General features: G+C 42.4%; 1 protein-coding gene across 1 annotated transcript in view; it reads left to right on the forward strand.

The window, feature by feature from the left end:
* RP1 (RP1 axonemal microtubule associated) overlaps positions 1 to 19,277 on the forward strand; it is a 297,670-nt gene that overhangs the window by 121,909 nt on the left and 156,484 nt on the right. The window contains exons 24-26 of the mRNA XM_065585560.1: positions 4,444 to 4,502; positions 4,819 to 4,863; positions 8,775 to 8,938. Of these exons, the coding sequence (XP_065441632.1) occupies positions 4,444 to 4,502; positions 4,819 to 4,863; positions 8,775 to 8,938 (268 nt within the window). The remainder of the gene's footprint in view (positions 1 to 4,443; positions 4,503 to 4,818; positions 4,864 to 8,774; positions 8,939 to 19,277) is intronic.

Raw genomic sequence — 19,277 nt, forward strand, 5'->3', positions numbered from 1 at the left:
AACATGTTTTCAGCATTTAGGATTACACAATATATCTGTATAACCTGGTTTTAATGGGAGAGCAGCATAAATAAGCCAACAGCCCAGTGTGTGCTGTAGCACTGAAAACTAGAAGGTCAGTTAGTTAATGTATTAAGGTTCATGGGATCTGGTGTTATGAAATGCTAAGTGCTGCTTTCAAGGTGTAGTTGAAGGTGCTCGGCACCTCCTGGGATTGGGCCTGTTAGTGAGCTGGTGGGAAGGTACCAAGGTACCTGCTCTCTGGCCCTGATCTGTGGAACTATGTATGTACCTGATGTTACGCACATGCCCAATGCTTTTCTGATCAGGGCCAGGAAGCTCAGAACCATACAGGATCAAGCCCCAGCAGCCTCACTGTACAGCAGTCCATAACTACTGATTAATGAAGTGGCTCTCATGTGGAGATTGCAATAGCCTTACAATGTGGAAGGAAAAAGGTCCTCTAAGGATAATCCAGAAAAGAGAAAAAACAACAAGGAATCCTTGGGGCACCTTAGAGACTAACAAATGTATTTGGTCATAAGCGTTCGTGGGCTAAAACACACTTCATCAGATGCATGGAGTGAAAAATACAGTAAGCAGTATAGGTATTTTACAGCACGTGAAAAGATGGGAGTTGTCTTACCAAGTGGGGCTGTCAGTGCTAAGGAGGTCAATTCAATTTAGGTGGAAGTGGCCTATTCTCAACAATTGACAAGAAGGGGTGAATATCAGAGGGAAAATTACTTTTTGTAATGACCCATCCACTCCCAGTCTTTATTCAGGCCTAATTTGATGGTGTCCAGTTCACAAATTAATTCCGGTTCTGTAGTTTCTCATTGGAGTCTGTTTTTGAAGTTTTTTTGTTGAAGAATTGCCACTTTTAAGTCTGTTATTAGCCCATGAAAGCTTATGCCCAAATAAATTTGTTAGCCCCTAAGGTGCCACAGGGACTCCTTGTTTTTGCTGATACAGACTAACACGGCTACCACTCTGAAACCAGAAAAGAGAGAGGAAATCAGAATGTGAAAACCAGAAAAGCAACACATAAATGGATCAGTGTTTAATGTTCTCTGTTTTTAGTCAGCAAGGCATAAAACACATCTTTAGAAAATGGTTATATTCTCCCCTTTTAAAACAAAGCTCCTGTTTTCTGAAAATAAAGAGCTGGCTATTTATCAGGGGATTAATTGACCTTTTCCCTCAGGTGCCACTGTTAATCATTTCTGGTTATTCTCAGCATCTATTCCTGTTGTTGCAGACCTCACTCCTTTTCTTTGTCAGTTTCATGCTATTCCTTGGTGTGAAATTCACATGTGGTGCTTGGAAACAGATAGGATGAGACACCCAGATGCAGTTCTGATTTTCTGGCGGGTAGAGAAATTTGAGAAATTGAACATTTTCTCTTGTGCCTTCAGCTGAATCATTTTTGTTTCCTATGAGGCAAAGATTGTTTTGCACACACCAAGCAGGCATATACTGCCTGATAGGTAGCAGAAGTATGACAGATCTGTTGTCAGAATGTGGGAGGAGGAGAACCCCTGCAGAGAGTGCAGGCATCCTGCATACCTCACAGCTGAGCATCAGAGGGGCTTCCTCTACACTGACACTCCAGGGAGATTTGACATGAGTTGGGAGGGGTATGCACCTGCAACTTTGTAGATACCACTACTAAATCTCACCTCCCCCCATTTGGGAGTATAGTTGTAACACCGATGACTTGTCGGTAGCCGGGATTAAACCTGGGATCTCTGGGGCTCAATGAATGAGCCTCTTTAGCATGAGCTAGAACAGTGTTTTTCAAACCAAGGGTCGCAACCCACTATTGGGTTGCGGCATGTAAGGCGCTGGGTCACCTTGCTCTGGTCAGCACCGCCGACCGGGACGTTAAAAGTTCTGTCGGCAGTGCTGCCCAGCTAAGGCAGGCTAGTGCCTACCTTTTCTGACACTGCGCTGCACCCCCGAAGCAGCCAGCAGCGGGTCCGGCTTCTAGGTAGGGGGGCCATGGGGCTCCGCGTGCTGCCCCTGCTCTGAGCGCCGGCTCCGCATGTTCCCGGCCAATGGGAGCTGCGGGGACAGTGCCTGCCGGCGAGAGTCGCGCAGAGCCACTTGTGCACCTCTGCCTAGGAGCCACTTGTGTGCCTCCGCTAGGAGCCAGACCTTCGAGGGTACAGCACGGTCCACGGTGCCAGGACAGGTGGGAAGCCTGCCTCTGCACCCCGGATGCGCTGCTGATTGGGAGTCACCGGAGGTAAGTCCGTGCCCCAATTCCCTGCCCCAGTCCTGAGCCCCCCAAACCCAGAACCCCTTCCTGCACCCCAAACCCCTCATCCCCAGCTCCACCCCAGAGCCTGCACTCCCAGCCCAGAACCCTGACCCCCTCCTGCACCCCAACCCCCTGCCCCAGCTCAGAGCCCCCTCCCACACCCTGAACCCCTCATTCCTGGCCCCACACTGCAGCCCTCACCCCCACACCCCAAACCCCTCCTCCCCAGCTCCATTGGGTCGCAGGCATCAACAATTTTCTTCAACTGGGTCCCCAGAAAAAATGTTTGAAAACCACTGAGCTAGAAGACACCGGTCTCTTAGCCAAAATCTAGCAGGTTAATCAGTCTCTAGCTGGTCTAGCTGCCACTAGAGGGAGACAGAGTGCCACACCAAGCAGGCATGGGTTACACAGTGGCAGAGGTGACTGCAGCTCTGAGGCTGGAACAGTGGAGGAATGCAGGCCAGTGGAGGAAGAGTCCATCCCACTTGACCTCTCTGTCACTGCCTGCCCTGTACTTAGATGCCTTGGTGCTGTGCCGCTGTGGTTCAGACCCAAGATCTCATCCTGGCTCTCACCAACCTAGTTACTCCTTTCAGGGTGACACCAACATGCTTTCAGTCACAGGCCTTCCCAAATCCATCCTTCCAAAGTTCTTAATTACCAGACACTTGGACAAATGCCCTCTGGTTCATCGCCCCCTCAAGGCATGAACCCAGCCCCCCAGACACCAGTTTACTTTGGCACACACACTCCACACAGTTTGCACGTGAGAGACCTGTTTGGGGTAAAGCTAAACAAAAGGCTTAAGTAATAGAAAAGCCACAGATTCAAAGATGAAATAGTAAGGGAGAACAAACATATACAAGTGACACAGAAAAGAAACACAAAGATGAAACCCTTTTCTAATACAAGTTATCTATTGCCTTTGAAGAGTTTCCCAGCATACCCACCCGTAGCTGTAATAGAATCCAGGAGTTCATGGACAGCACTTGCCAAGTGACTGTCAGAAAACCTTGGAAAAAGCCTTTTACAAGCAGGCTTGTGTCTACTTTTTTTTTCCTCTCAGTCCATGATGACTCATATTTATTCAGAGTGAAGAAATTCCCTCTTACCTGAGAGCCAGGATGTCTCCATTAACTCCATTGTCTTTTCCTGGATAGACAGTGGGTTGTTGCTTGGAGCCGGTGTCGTATAAATCCCTGTCTTGGAAGGTGCCCTCCAGGCTGTGATATGTAGTTGAAATTGTAGTACAGGTTATGAGCACAGTTTCTATATGCATAAATACATAGATTCATAACCACAGATAAGTATACATATCTCAGAATGACCATCAAGTTCAGAATATTCTAGGCTTGCATGAAAGGCCTTACTCAATATGCTTATAGTAGAATAATACAGTCTGCAATCAGTTGGTTCAACTGCTCATTTGGGGGGTTTAAACCTTCTGTTCTCCCCTTGGGCTGTCTGGACCCTGATTGTTACAGCCATTAATGAAAATGAGAAACAGACCCAATGCTGTGCACCAGTGTAAAGTGGTTGTATATGAGAGTAGCCTAATGGCCCTCTGTCATCCCCTGATTACGGATAAGTAAAGTAAGCTAATTCCAGCTCGTTTTCTCTAACTTCTATGCACCAACTATCTCTGTGGATACTCCCATCCTGGGGTGTCATGTCATGGGGCTTTCTATAAGCTGGCTTCTTCTTCAAATGGAACAAATACTGTAGGCACTTCTGGCCCAAGGACTGAGAGTTTACCTTTAAATAAAAATAACTATCTCTTTGAGGGGTAACTAGGCTAGAGTTATGGGGAAGGCAGTCCTTATCCAAATCCTCTTTAAAATAAGACACCTTTGATTTTGATTCAGCTGTTACGGTTGAGGCTGGATCTTATTTTTTCCACACCAGTTCTCTGCTATCTTGAATGTTGTCTTTAGGCCCCAATCCTGCAAAGGTACAGTTTATGTCAGCAAGAGCTCTTAAACCTGCACAGTCCCTTTGTAGGATCGAGGCCTGAATTTGTACTATGTATCAAACTATACTGCACCTGCTCAAGAGACAATTCCCCTGCTACTACACATGTTTAACATTCAAAATAATCCTCCGATCATTCAGTTACATGCAATGAAGAACAAATTGATTCCAATCTTCTTTCTTATTTGCTTGCTTATGCTCAGGTGGCTTCCATTTATGTCCCAGGGAATAATTCACTCAGAAATCGAGCTCTACCCTGAAGGTAAGGGTTATTGTTACACTATGGAGATGAAATCAATAATTTGTGTGGTTTGCTCAGCATCTTCGTGCTGAATTTATACTTAAAATTTAACCTTAACCCTTTTGCAGCTTCCATAGTTCCATTTCCCAAGGCAAGTTTTTATATATGTGTGTGTTTATTAATTATATTATATTATATTAATTAGGAGGTGAGAGAGGGAGGATTTGCTTATGCAGGAGCCCAAGGGTTAATATCACACTTATCTTTCCCTTCACCTTTTCTTAATGTAACCAGCCAGGTCTATTATTAACTGCACTTCATATTTTATTTTTGGCAGAACTGCAAATAAATCATCAGCTGAAAATGCAAGATGAAGCAAATGGTAAATCCTGCTGCTGCTTTCTGTAGTCTAATCAAGAGTATCTCTGTTTCAGAACTACCTGCCTTGCACATTTTTTGCCTATTTATTTGCTTTTAAAATTTTAATTAAAATACACAATTAGATTATTGCAGTAAGCCCTGAACTCTTCATTTTGATTTAAATGATAAATCACTTCAATGGTGCTATTTGAAAATTCTTTTCCTTATTCTATCATTTTTAATGCCAATAATTTTGGGGTCTTTCACTGGTTATCTGGGCATTTATAATTTGCCTAGTAATTAATGACAATCCATCTTAATTTTACTTTCTTCAGTTAATCTTTCCATCATGGCTCTGTGGCTTTTGTCACCCAAGGCCATGTATAATTAGCTCTTTCCATTAGTTCTCCATTTTCCAATTCTACCTGCAATTTCTTGTTTGTTCAGATTGACTTTTCTGTCCTGATTCAATTACGTTGTATATATCTGAATAACACACAACTTTCCCCCCTGGCTGTAAGGAATACTTTATGCTGTAGCTTGAGCAACAATTTAGAAGATGTCAGGAGAAAGTTTTAAAATGTGTTCATAATTCACTGTAGTAATCAAGATACCCACTGAGACCCAAGTACCTCTTTTCAAGTGGTGTCCCTAAGGCAAATGGTTAATTATAAAATTTGTATCTATTATACAAATTATATTCAAATCCATATTTTACTTGTATAAATTTTATTTTGAATAACAACTACTTTTGCCTTAGTCCTTTTATTGCTTTTCTCAGAAAGAACATTTTCTATGCAGTTACCAGGCTCTGTACTGGGGTTTGCTTGTTAGTACTGCCATAGTTCCACCAATCCAGTTCCTAGCCTTTAGTCAGTTTTAGAAGGAACTCTGTCTAGTTCTTCCTGCGTCCACAGAACTGGACACTACATTGTATCAATTCAGCCAAGTGTGTCTGACTGTGCAATAAAATTACTGCATATAGAAATGGCCACTTAAGTCTAGAAAAATGATGGGGAGTGGGGTTCTAAGCTCATGATGTAGTCAGTTCACTTATTTTCAGTGGACATTACAGGCTTGGGCCTGAAAAGAGCACTCTGAGTTTAGCCTCTTGATCCTGATCCAGAATCAGAATGAAGCACCATCTTGCTGGCCAGTAGAGCTGGTTGATAAAAAGCTGAGTACCCTTTTTTTTTTCTGTTGAAACTGAAATGTTTTGTGGATACCTATTGGCTTTGATGAATATATCCTCAGTTGTAGGCTATATGAGAAATGAGCCAATCCTAGAATGCCATTAGCCCAGTGGTTAGAGTACTTACCTGAGGCTTGGAAGGCCCAGGTTTAAGTTCTTGATTCAGAGCAGGGACTTGAACCAGGACTCCAACATCCCAAGTTATACTGGGCTACAGAGTCAGTCTCTCTCTGTTCTATTGGATGCTCAATTATTTATACACAATGTAACAACGCCAACAGGACATATTGAGAGAGAAACTGACTGATTTTATAGCCCATCCCAGTGGTTAGGGCACTTGCTTCCAGGTGGGGATTAGAAATTCTTGAGTTCCTTATCCCATACATACACTTCACTGTATCATTCTCCTTGTATGTTTTTATTACCGTCTCCTCCACTGCCACACACTCCTTTTACTTCTGCATCTCTTCTTATACCAAACAACAAATCACATTTCAAAACTTTCAGTGTAAGCAAGATGGGTGCAAACCAAGACCCCCAGCATGCCTCTGGGAAAATTCACACCTGGTTGAGATTAGGATTTGGACTTTAGTGATGGCCCCGTACTGCATAACAGTCCAAATTTAAACCTGAATCCAGATATCCCCATCTTTCGAGAGTTTCAGCTCAGGAGGCACATCTGAACTTCACCGCTTAGGCCCATTTCTACTTGTAAAAGGTTTCTTTAGGGATGTCTCCCCTGCGTTTCCCAAATTTAGGCAGAATGTCCAGACTTGAGAGGACTAATAATGATACTCCAAGACTGCATTGCCTGCCTTAAGGACACAAATTGAGGATCATAACTGCCCCTCCTCCTTCTCTTCCCCCCCCACCCCCCCCGCAAACCCAAGCACAACAATCCCACACCACCAAAGAGATTTTAGGAGAAAGTTCTGTATTAACATCATACTAACATGATGAGCAGTCTTTAGAATGTAGGAGGAAAGACTTTTGGGACACTATAATTGAGGCAACATAGAAATCCAGGCAAAACAATATTTTTTAGCACATTTAAAATTTAGCACTGCAGTGTCTTTCCACAGAATTTTGGAACTCAGAATTTGAACTAAGGGTACAACATGCTGCATTTTATATCTTGTCAATAATGTTCTTTATTTGTCATATTATCTCTTAAGTGATGAGACTCCTTTCTTTGCCAGCCAAATGACCCCAAAGTAACCTGGGCTTTCTGAAAAGTAAAATTACATTGTTGGGAAGTAGAAAAGGCAGATTTTCATTTTTAAAAATAGTCTTATACACCGAGTGTTGGAGTAGGGAGTCCTTCAGAATCCCCCTTTTCACCTCCTTAATTCTTCTACCTTCAGTATTTGGGGGATAATCCTTCCTCCAATGGAGGTGAATGTATCTCCTGCCACCTATAAATGTGGTTCCTTTGCTAGGAAAGTGGGTCTCTAGAAATTGACATGAGGGGAAAATTTTTCAAAGGCACGAAGGGGAGTTAGTTAGCTGTCCAAGACCCATTGCCTTTCAATGGGAACTGGGTCTTTAGCTTCCCTCGTGTGTTTGAAACTCTCCTGTGAGGTCCTTATTCCCCCCAGAAATTTGCTATATCATTTTCAGTGGGAACGCAGCTCTTACTGGCATGGAAAATAGGAGATCACACTCCCTATCCCAACTCCTCCCCCAGGTTGAAGTAGAACCATTGCCCAAAATAAAGCATTTTGGTCTGATTCCTGAGTCTTGACTCATGTGGCAATTAACAAACCTAAGGCTTTTTATTAATAAAACTGCAGTGTATACCATGGCGTTTATCTACAACAAGTCTGTGGGCTAGGATTTTATTTTGCTTTCTCCAAAATGTTTTGCTTTCTCCAAAATGAATTAAAGTCACTAGGTGGAACCTGTTGCGTGCGCACACGCGCACACACACACACACACACACACACACGGCAAAAACCACAATAAAAGAAATGGCAGAGAGCTCATGATTCCTGCTTCTCAGATGTAGGAGCACAATTTCTCTTTGTGAATTGCTCTTCTTAATGAGATTTGTATTAAGCCGATTGCAGATATTTATATAACGTATGCAGTGTATTGCAGAAGAATTGGCATTAAAGTTTACAGAGATCAGGGATGCCTTATATCAGTGGCTCACAAACTTTTGTGGACCTTTCCTTTAACATAGAGATCCACTCACAGATGATCTCCATCCCACACTTTCCCTCTGGCAACTAGAGTGCTTGGTTACATGACACACTAATATTTGGGCAGGGATAAGGAGACAAGATGAGGATAATTTTGACTTAATTCAAATATTTGTAAAGGTTTTGAAAAGTTCTGATACTTTTTGTTTCTATGGAACTTATGGACAGCAGCCAGGAGGATTCTGATCCAAATCCTGCAGGAAAGGATCCCCCCACATCTATCACAGAGGCTCCAGGTGGGAAATTGCCAGAAATCTCAAGAGAGCAGCCAGTTCTCATGAGATTTCCAGCCAAACTTTGAGACTTGAGGAGAGGCCAAGATAAGCATCTGAGCTGTTGGATCCTTATCCAAGCTGAACCTGAATTGCTAACATTATTTTGCAATTCAGCCAGCATGTCTCCAAACACCATTGCTTCTCAGGTGCACAATAGTTACAGTCCCCTGGACTTGGTCATGCATGATTTGCAGTAGGCAGCTCCCCAGCCACATAGCAGTTACTGTGATAAAAGTGTTTCCATTTTATTTTTACTCTGCAGAAGGAGACTGGAAGATTACTGTAGTCACTGGGGGCTTCCAAACAGCTGGCACAACAGCAACAGTGTCCCTTTACGCTTATGGAGAAAACAAGTCTTCTGGTCCTATTATTCTGGGATCTGGGAAGCACCAGCTGTTTAATCCCAACAGCGCAGATACATTCAAGGTACAGTTCTGTTTTATATAAACATTGGAGAATTTACGTACAAGACATATTTAAAACGGGTTTACTCAAAAGCGGGTAATATTAATAAAGAGGACTCAAGCAATATGTATATAAACTGGTTTTATTTTTGATTTGTTGAATTGTTCATGGATGCTGCATGAAAATTTCCTGGCAGAATGGTGGCATTGTATATTTATGGGGATAGTCAAGTCAGCATATGTGCAGAAAAGCGCATCAAGTAGAAGATTCTTGGAACTTGCTTCCTGTGGCTAAAATTCAAATTTTAAATAAGCAGAGTTCACGTGCAAGGCAGAAAATCATTTCCTTTTCTTGGATCCATTCTTGATGTCATATTAATAAGGTAGGGCTAAATTATGGTTTGTCCTGCACGGGCTTTGAGGGGAGTAAGAGTCTCTCTCCCCATCCCCAGTATTCCTATATGAGCTAGCTGCACCTTGGGGCTAGGATCACAGAAGTAAGCACTGGTACCCCTTCTTAGTCTCTCCTTGGAGTTGGTGGTCGGGGAGGAATGGGGAATGGGCAGAGCTTAGTGCCAAGACCCCAGTGAGCCAGAGTGGTGTATGTGCTAATTTGCTGCTGGTAAAAGCCAGCAGGCATTGACCCAGGGCCGGGTCTAGGTTTTTTGCCACCCCAAGGAAAAAAAGTTTTGGCTGCCCCCCACCCCAGCCCTGGGCTCTCACTGCCCCCCAGCAGCGCCCTCCCCCCCCCGCAACCCCAGTGCTGGGCTCTCCCCCTCACCCCACCCCACCCACACCCCCTGCTGCCCCAGCGCTGGGCTCTCCTCCATCAGTGCTGACTCCGCCAGCTCCCCGCTTGCCTCCAGACGGTCCAGCACTAGCAGGGTCGGGGTAAGCAGCGGGGCTCCCAGGCTGCGCCTCAGCCCAGGGTCCCTCCAGCCCGAGTGTCCCCCGCTAGGAGCCTGCCCGGCCCTGGTGCGGGCGCTGTTCCCCTGTGGGGCGAACCGCAGTGGCCCCAGGGCGCGACACGCTGCTGCTGCCAGGGCCTGCTCTAGGCTTTTGCCGCCTGAAGCAACAACAAGAACAAAAAAAGATGTCCGGAATGCCACCCTTGAAAATGTGCCGCCCCAAGCACATGCTTGGTTTGCTGGTGCCTAGAGCTGGCCCTGTATTGACCACACCCTAGGAGCAATGAGGAAGGAAGGGAAGGAATTGTGACTCCGAGGGGTTCTCAGGGACACAGTGCTTCCAGAGGGCCTCTCGATGGGGTGGTGCAGTTACACAGCCCACATCAGGGTTGTGCCTAAAATCACCTAGTCCACAGTATGTTACTTAGGTTGATGTAGGATAGGGCATAGGAAGCAGATGATGGAGAATTACTACCAGTCACATTGCAATAGGAGGTGGTTTCTTTGTGAATTATATCTTGTGCTTTTCTGTTTGAAGTGCAAAATTAACTAATGCAGATTCTCCCAGTGGAGTGTTGCACGCAGGACCTGATCCTCCTCTCACTTATACAGATGTAAATCAGTGCAGTTACAGTGATGTAAAACTGGTGTAAGTGAGGTCAAAATCAGACCCTGAGTGAACATTATGGATTATATTCATGTCTGTCTGAAGGCAAAATTTAACCCTTCCTCTACCCGTCACTCAGAACAAGTGAACAGGTTCAGTTAAATTAAAATATCATCTTGAATATTTACCCGTCCCTTAAATAAAACCTTTCTGAAGTTTTGTAACAGTTTGGTTAATGCTATTTGCTAACAGCTTGTTACCTGCCTACTCAGTCTGTTGGAGGGTAGTGACCAGCTCATTAACCTATTTTCCTTCTACTTGTAAGGAATGCAGTGCTGCTCCCTCCAGGTGGATTTCCTGTTCAGGGCTCACCCTGTTCCTCCATGCAGTGCATCAAGACCTGGTACCTGGACCACTAGGCCTGCTGGTCTGTTCTCAGCAGGACCAGATTCCCAGTTAAACAAAGGGTATAAAAATTACCCCCATTTTAGGATCCAAGTGGTGTAGAGGGAGGTTTGTGTAAGTGAGAATCAGGCCTTTTAAACTTTAGTGACCCTTGGGGAAGCTTCTGCCTGACGTACAACCCAGAATTCACCAAAACCAGCAAAACCTGCAGGCTGGCCAGATCCATCCCACCTTCTCATGCTCATCTCCAGTTCAGCTGCTACTGACAGATGATGGTGATGATAATCAGAGAGCAGATAAATGTAAGCAGCATCCCTTTCCCTAAACGGATTTCTTTCATAATCTTAAATGATGGATTTAATAAGCTCATTGATTTATTTTTAATAATTTACAAGGCAGAAAACCATGCTCTCCAAAAATGTGTTAGTATTTTTCAGTATTGCAAGGCATCCAGCTATCGTGCTGTGTTCTAAGAACATCCTATAATAATTTAGTATCAGTTAATAGCACAAAAAGCTGTGGAGTTGTTGGAAAGTAGGATGTTACCTACTGCTATTTCTTACACATCGGTTGTTTCATCCATTAAATATCTTTGTGAGAATCCTGGCCCCACTGTAGTCAATGACAAAACTCCTGTTGACTTCTGAGAGGCCAGGATTTCATCCCTTGTTTAGGAATCTGCTATATGTGGTCTCTGAAGGCCATTTAACTTGCATCTGAATATATATAGCACTGATATCTGTTTTGGGGTTGTAGTGGGGCTTTTGTTTTTGGTTTTTGTTTTTATAAACCGTGTTACTGATTTTTACAGAAAACCATAAGAATGTATCATTAAACTTAATGGAAAAAACAGAATACACACATGTCCTGCAGAAGGACAATAAAATACCATCCGTTTTCTAATGTCCCTTAGTCACAATTACTGCCACAAGGTGTGGCAGGGAAATTGGCCACAAGTCCCACAAAAAGAGAATGAGATAAAATAAAAAGGCTGAGCCAGACTCCAAAGTAGGAAAGAATAATCCTCACGAAAATCAAGATTATAATAAGCTCACAGATAGCAATGTTACCTTCATATACAAAAGTGTAGTTTGTGAAGTATTCTCTCTAAAGCCAGCACAGCAAGTATTCAAGAACATCAAAGAAAGCAAACATGGAGGGCGGGGGGGGGGGGGGTGAAAGGGGATTAAAGTCCAAAGGTAACTAAAATCAAAATCTTTTCTGAGAAATCTGTAACCAAGACTTTATTGATTTATATGGGGCCTAATTGTGATGTCACTTATACAGGTTTTACACAGTGGGCCAGCTCCACTTATTTCTGATTTACACTGGTTAAGTGAGTAGAACAGTTCATGAATATTTTTGAGATTTAGAATTTTCGTCCTGACTTAAGATGGGAAGAAATTTTGAACTCTAGAAAATATTCATGGGATGGGGAAAATATGTCCTGCCTGGCTCTATAAGTGAGATCAAAATCATGTTGTGGGTGTGAATTGCACTTTACAGGTGTAAAGTATGGCAAGGATCTTTCCCTAAGGTATTAACAATTTAATTGCAGCAGAAAAAATTTAGTGGAGATAGTTTATTGTCTTATGATGGGGAACATCCTTGTTTCTGGCTGGAGTCTAAGGTTCTGGGCTCACAAAATAGCTGTTTGCTGGCTGCACCACATTGGAGGTAGCTTTCTAGTGCTTTTCTTTCCAAGCATAGGCCGATGGGAAGATTTACTGTTGCAATATCTGCCCTACCTGGTATGCTCATTCTACAAGAATAGGTTTTCCCTGAGTGGTTCTGATAATTTCCCCATGGGCTGAAAGAGGCTATACTACTACTTGAGGATGGTTTTCTGCCTTTGTCATTATTCATGCATGATTTTCAGTGAATAATTATTCTGTGGAGAATCACATTTTCCTCTAATAAAGAACGTTGCTCTGCCAAGGGGTTACAGTTTGTTTAAAAAATTTAATCTGGTTTCCCCTGTTTACTTCTGCTGCCTCCACTGTATCCAAACTGTTTTCCAAAATACTGATCCTGGCAATGTCTTGAGCAATTAAACTTTTATTGTATTGTAAATTATATTTAAGAGTTAGCCCTATGATACATGATGATGCTTCCTCCTATTCTGCTTGAAAAAATCTTCTCTGTGTGATTTCGTCTAGTGTTTGATTATGGCACACTATCCCCTTCCCCCTTCCAAAGAGAAATGGCCAGAGGAACATTAGCTATTACCTTTGTTACAAGTTAGCTATAATCTCCTAGGCGTTTTTACTTCACTGTGGAACGAGCACACAGACTTGGAGCCAGATTCTTCCACCCTTAGCAACGTTGACTTCAGTGGAGCAGCGCTGTTTTACATCAGCTGAGAGTCTAGCCCAATAGGTCTGATCACAGAGTAAGGTTACTAACCGTGGCAGAATCTGGTTCCTGCTTACTAAGGGTTTCCCCGGGCCTCTTCTGTCAGCATATTAAACGGTGAGCTCTTTGGGGCAGCATTAGCCTTTATGGTGCTGGGCACATTATTAAAATAATAATTAAGAAAAAGATTAATATGAATAAGAATGCATGAACTTTGGTGACTTAAAATCTGTGGCTTTGTATTTCACAATTAGGGACTCTGTTTATAACAAGCCCAACTGAATCCCCTTATCCAAAAACCTCAAATTTTGGAGGGAGAACTGAGAAATGTGGATCAAATCCTGATCTGAATTTTGTGGCATGGGCCCCCTCTCTAACTGACAGCACTGCATCTCTCTCCATTTGCACTAGTTAGAGTCCTTTGATTTTCTCTGAAGTGCCTGTTTGAAATACTGTCGCAGTCTATTGTGGCAAAGTGCCTGATTTTAGAAATAAGCACAAATCCGTTGTGGGGCCTTTCCCAATACTTACAAAGACACTTGATCATAAAATGTAATGAATATATTGTTAGTGTGAAGGTATTGTAGGAAAGTATTAAAAGTCTTTTCCCTTCCAATTATTAGTGATTTATTGGTAAATGATATTATTCTTTCCATAAAGTGCACATTATATTTTATTGCCCTGCACACTGAATTTCTAGTGCTATATTTATTTGTTAAATTGTCATTTTGGTTGCATTCTGTTTAAGTAACTGTATATTCCTATGGGCCTGATTCAAAAGAGAAAAGACTCAATCAGCTATTAGTACGTTGGATCTAAGGATATGTCTGCATTAGGAAAAAAGATTAAAAATAGCAGTGAAAACATGGCAACTTGGTTTTTAACTAAGGTTAGCAGCTTGAGTTAACCCCCTGGTTCTCTAACCAGCTAGCTGAGTATTCCTCCAGAATGGGGCAATCCCCAAAATGACATCAATCCAATATACCAGCTCTATGCCACACACTTCCAAGCACTCAGGGACAGCAGACAGGACATGACTTGAGCAGTGCTGTGCTCCAGCTATCCCTGGTTGCCAAAATGACACTTTAGGTCCTGGGACAGTTGGATACAACTTAGGGCATCCCTGAGGCTCTAACAAGTCTAGCCAGCTGAAATATATCCCCAGCCAAGATCAGGGGATGTAAAGGTGGCATAAAGCTACCTCCTCTAGTTCATGGCTTCATAAATTCCAAGGCTGGAAGGGTGATTGTGATCATCTAGTCTGTCCACCTGTATAATACAGGCCATAGAACTTCCCTGAAAAAATGCCTAGAGCAGATCTTTTAGAAACACATCCAGTCTTGATTTTAAAATGGCCAGTGATGGAGAATCCACCACAACCCTTGGTAAATTGTTCTGATGGTTAATTACCCACTCTGTTAAAAAATATGCCTTATTTACCTGAATGTGTCTAGCCTCAATTTCCAGCCATTGGATCGTGTTATACCGTTCTCTACTAGACTGAAGAGCCCATTTTCAAATATTTGTTCCCCAAGTGGGTTCTTATCGACTGTAATCAAGTCACTCCCTAACTTTCTTTGTTAAGCTAAATATTTTGAGCTTCTTGAGTCTCTCACTATTATGCATGTTTTCTAATCCTCTAATCATCCTTCTAGTTCTTCTCTGAACCCTCTCCAATTTATCAACATCCTTCTTGAATTGTGGGCACCAGAACTGGACACAGTATTCCAGCTGCAGTGACACCACTGCCAAATACAGAGGTAAAATAACCTCTTTCCTTCTACTCAAGATTCTCCTGTGTCACATTAGCCCTTTTGGCCACAGCGTTACACTGGGAGCTCATGTTCAGCTGATTATCCACCATGATCCCCAACTTTTTTTCAGAGTCACTGCTTCCCAGGATAGAGTCCTCCATACTGTAAATATAGCCTACAGTCTTTGTTCATAATGTATACATTTACATTTAGCAATATTAAAATGCATCTTGTTTGCCTGTGCCCAGCTTACCAAGTGATCTGGATTGCTTTGTATCAGTGACCTCTCTTCATTATTTACCACTCCCCCATTTTTGTGTCATCCACAGACTTTATCAGTGATGATTTTATGTTTTCTTCCAGGTCATTGATAAAAATGTTAACAAGCAAGGGGGCAAAAACTGATCCTTGCGGGACCCCACTAGAAACATACCTGCTCAGTGATGGTTCCCATTTTGAGACAGTTAGTCAGCTTTTAATCCATTTGGTGTGTGCCATGCTAATTTTATATTGTTTGAGTTTTTTAATCAAAAGTACCAAGTTAAACATCTTATAGAAGTCTAATACATCAACACTCTTACCTTTATAGCCAAACTCGTAATCTCATTAAAAAAACAAATCAAGTTAGTTTGACAGGATCTATTTTCCATAAACCCTTGTTGATTGGCATTAATTATATTACCTTCCTTTAATTCTTTTTTAACTGAATCCCATATCAGCTGCTCCATTATCTTGCCCAGGATAGATATCAGACTCACATGTCTATAACTACCAGGTCATTCCATTTACCCTTTTTAAATATTGGCAATACATTAGCTTTCTCCCACTCTTCTGGAACTTCCCCAGTGTTCCAGGACTTAATAAAAAGCAACATTAATAGTTCAGTGAGCTTCTCAGATAGCTCTTTTAAAACTCAAGGACATCCTGATTTAAAAATATCTATCTTTAATAGCTTCCATTTAACATCTTCATGAGATGCTAGTGGAATGGAAAGAGTGTTATCATATGATATGATTATATCATCTGTTCTTTTTCCAAACAAAGAACACAAATATTTATTTAACATTTCTATTTTTTCTACATTATTATTCATAATTCTATCATTTCATCTAATAATGGAACAAATACTATTGTTAGGTTTCTTTTTGTTCCTAATATACTTAAAACCAACTTCTTATTGTCCTGAACTCTGCTAGCCTTAGATTTCTCCTTGCTTCCCTTATCAATTTTCTACAGTTCTTAACTTCTGGTTTATATTCATTACACTCTAATTCCTTTTCCTTCCGTTTGTTATATATTATTATTTTTATTTTTTCTAACTGCCTTCACTTCCCCTCTACAATTTTTTTTTAACCAATATGGCCTTCTTTCTAGATTGTAGGATTTGGGCTTTTTGGGCATCTAGAAAAGTGTTCTTAAACAATTTCCAATTATCATTTATATTTTTCTGATAAAATTCTTGCTCCCAGCTGATTTGGCTCCTAATTGTTTTCAGCTTTATGAAATTGGCCCTTTCACAGCACCAATTATATATACCACTGGGCTGGACTTCATACTATTTGCACATTATAAATGTGATCTCAAGCCATGATCGCTCGTAATTAAGCTATCATTAATTCTTAGTTCTGTGATCTGTTCCTCTTTATTTGTCAAGACAAGCTCTAATAAAGAATTCCCCCCTGTTGGATGCAATGCCTTTTGTTAGGAAATTATCTATAATATTTAGAAATTCCAAGGATGTTTTAGTACTGGCAGCATGAGACCTTCAGCATACATCACTCATATTGAAGTGCCCCATGATCACACAGCTTTTTTCCCCACACATTATAGATAGGTGTAGGGGAAAGAGCCAGACATTCTGTTCCCTAGTGTCATTTGGTGGTTTGTAGCAGACACCAACTAATACCTCATGCAACAGGGTAGCTGGCCTATTCAATTAAACTGGACTCGGCTCTCCTGTTCCAGTCCAGGAGCTCCCAGTCGGGCCAGTTAAGAGGACAGAGCAGCACCTCGGGGTTATAAGAGACCTAGTGAGAAAGAGACATAAGGAGTCAGAGCAGACTGAGTCAGACAGGAGAAGGGCAGGAAAGGAGAACTGCCAGAGACGGAAGGTTTTTCCTGGGAGAGGTCTGAAGGCAGGAGGAGCAGCAGAGGGACTTAACCACTGGCACCTCCTAACGTGGAGTTATTGGGGACTCAAGAGGGAAACTGAGGCAAGGGGCCACTTGCAGGGCTGCCCTGAGACCACAAGCGGGCACCTGGAAGAAGGCCACTTTATTTGTTAGGACATTGCTCCGTAAGCATTCAAGATAATCTTCCGAGTTATCAGTGACTTGGAAACAAGTAATGCCATTTTCAACATGGAGTGCCACTCCCCCTCCCCTTTTGCCTACTCAGTCTTTCCTAAATAGATGTAACCATTGATTTTAACATTCCAGTTATGCAAATCACCCCTCCCCCAGGTTTCCGTAATACCAACTAGATTGAATTTATGCTCATAAATGAGCAATTCCATTTCTTCTTGTTTGTTACCCTGGCTCCTAACACTGGTGCATAGACAATTAAAGAATTTCTTCTTTTCATGTCCTTTGGTTGCTTGATTAATTTTGCTCTCAACGTCTTGATTTAGTTTTAAATGAGTTGAGTCCTGGACCAAGCATAGTTTAATCAGTTCCAAGAATCAGACCCACAGAGAGAACAGCATTAAGAAGACCTCATCTAAATCTCTCCTATGAGGTCTCTGGAGAAAAAGAAAACTTAATTTATCCTCAGTACATGAGGTGACTGAATATAGGTGGGGTAACACAGTCAACCACGCTCCAGCATGAAACATTGTTGTGGTTCAGTTCTCCTGTAGAATAGTTCCCCGACTGCGGTTTTAGCCTTCCCTTGCTAGTGTGGTAACTCGTAAATGCTTGGTTTCAAGTTTTGCTCCCCAGCCAGACCTCTGTGGCAACTAAACAATCTTCCTGCCTCTTGCTGGATCACAGCTGTTTCCCCAGGCTCAGTGGTTGTTTCAGACCCCTCCCTGGACAGTTCTTTTCAATCCTCTCCAGGCTCTCTGACTCTGTGGTCCCCTTTTCAAGGCCCGGTCAGTCCTTTTTCTGTCTATGCAGAGCTTCAGGTGGCACTGAAGGGGAACCAAGGCCTTCCCTGTCCTCTGGGTGTCAGCCCAGAAACCCAAAGGATGCAATGGTTGTCTACAGCTTTTGTATCACTTTTCCCTAGCTAGCTTTCTATTCTATTCTATTCTTATACCGCTCCATCATTGTAGTATCTGAGTGCTTTCCAGTAGTGTATTAAGTGACATTACTAACCTCTGTCATGTGTGGTTTGTTCTCTCTCTTTCTCTCTCTGGGGAAGAATTGCATGTGCAGTGTTTACGTTTGGTAGGATTGTTTATTTAAATGGACATGCTGGTATCTTTTATATTAGAGAAGGCAAGATTGATTGTACTTGGAGTGGAAGGTGGTGAGGTTTTGTGAGGGGCCTTAGTTCTTATGGGAGTTCATTCCACAGTCTTGGACCAGAACCTGAGAAAGCTCATAGACTAAGGGCAGAAGGAAACATCATGATCATCTAGTCTGACCTCCTGCATGTTGCAGGCCATAGGTACTCACCCACCCACTCCTGTAATAGATCCCTAACCTCTGGCTGAGTTACTGAAGTCATCAAATCATGATTTAAAGACTTCAAGTTACAGAGAATTTGCCATTTACACTAGTTTAAATCTGCAAATGACCCATGCCCTATGCTGCAGAGGAAGACAAAAAAACAACAACCCAGAGTCTCTGCTAGTCTGATCTGGGGGAAAATTCCTTCCTGACCCCAAATATGATGATCAGTTAAACCCTGAGCATGTTGGCAAGACCTACCAGCCAGACACCTGGGAAAGAATTCTCTGTAATAACCCTAAGCCCTCCACCTCTAGTGTCCCATCATCAGCCTTTGGAGGTATTGCTGCTAGCAGTTGCAGATCAGCTACATGCCATCATAGGCAGTCGCATCATACCATCTCTTCCATAAACTTATCAAGCTCAGTCTTGCAGCCAGTTTTTTGCCCCCACTGCTCTCCTTGCAAAGCTGTTCCAGAACTTCACTCCTCTAATGGTTAGAAACCGTCATTTAATTTCAAACCTAAACTTGTTGATGACCAGTATATATCCATTTGTTCTTGTGTCCGTATTGGTGCTTAACTTTAATAACTCCTCTTCTTTCCTGGTATTTATCTCACTGATGTATTTCTAGAGAGCAATCATATCTCCCCTCTGTCTTCTTTTGGTAAGGCTAAACAAGTCAAGCTCTTTGACTCTCCTCTCATAAGTTAGGTTT

Source organism: Chrysemys picta, chromosome 2 (genome assembly GCF_011386835.1).
Source record: "Chrysemys picta bellii isolate R12L10 chromosome 2, ASM1138683v2, whole genome shotgun sequence".
NCBI classification, from domain to species: Eukaryota; Metazoa; Chordata; order Testudines; family Emydidae; genus Chrysemys; species Chrysemys picta.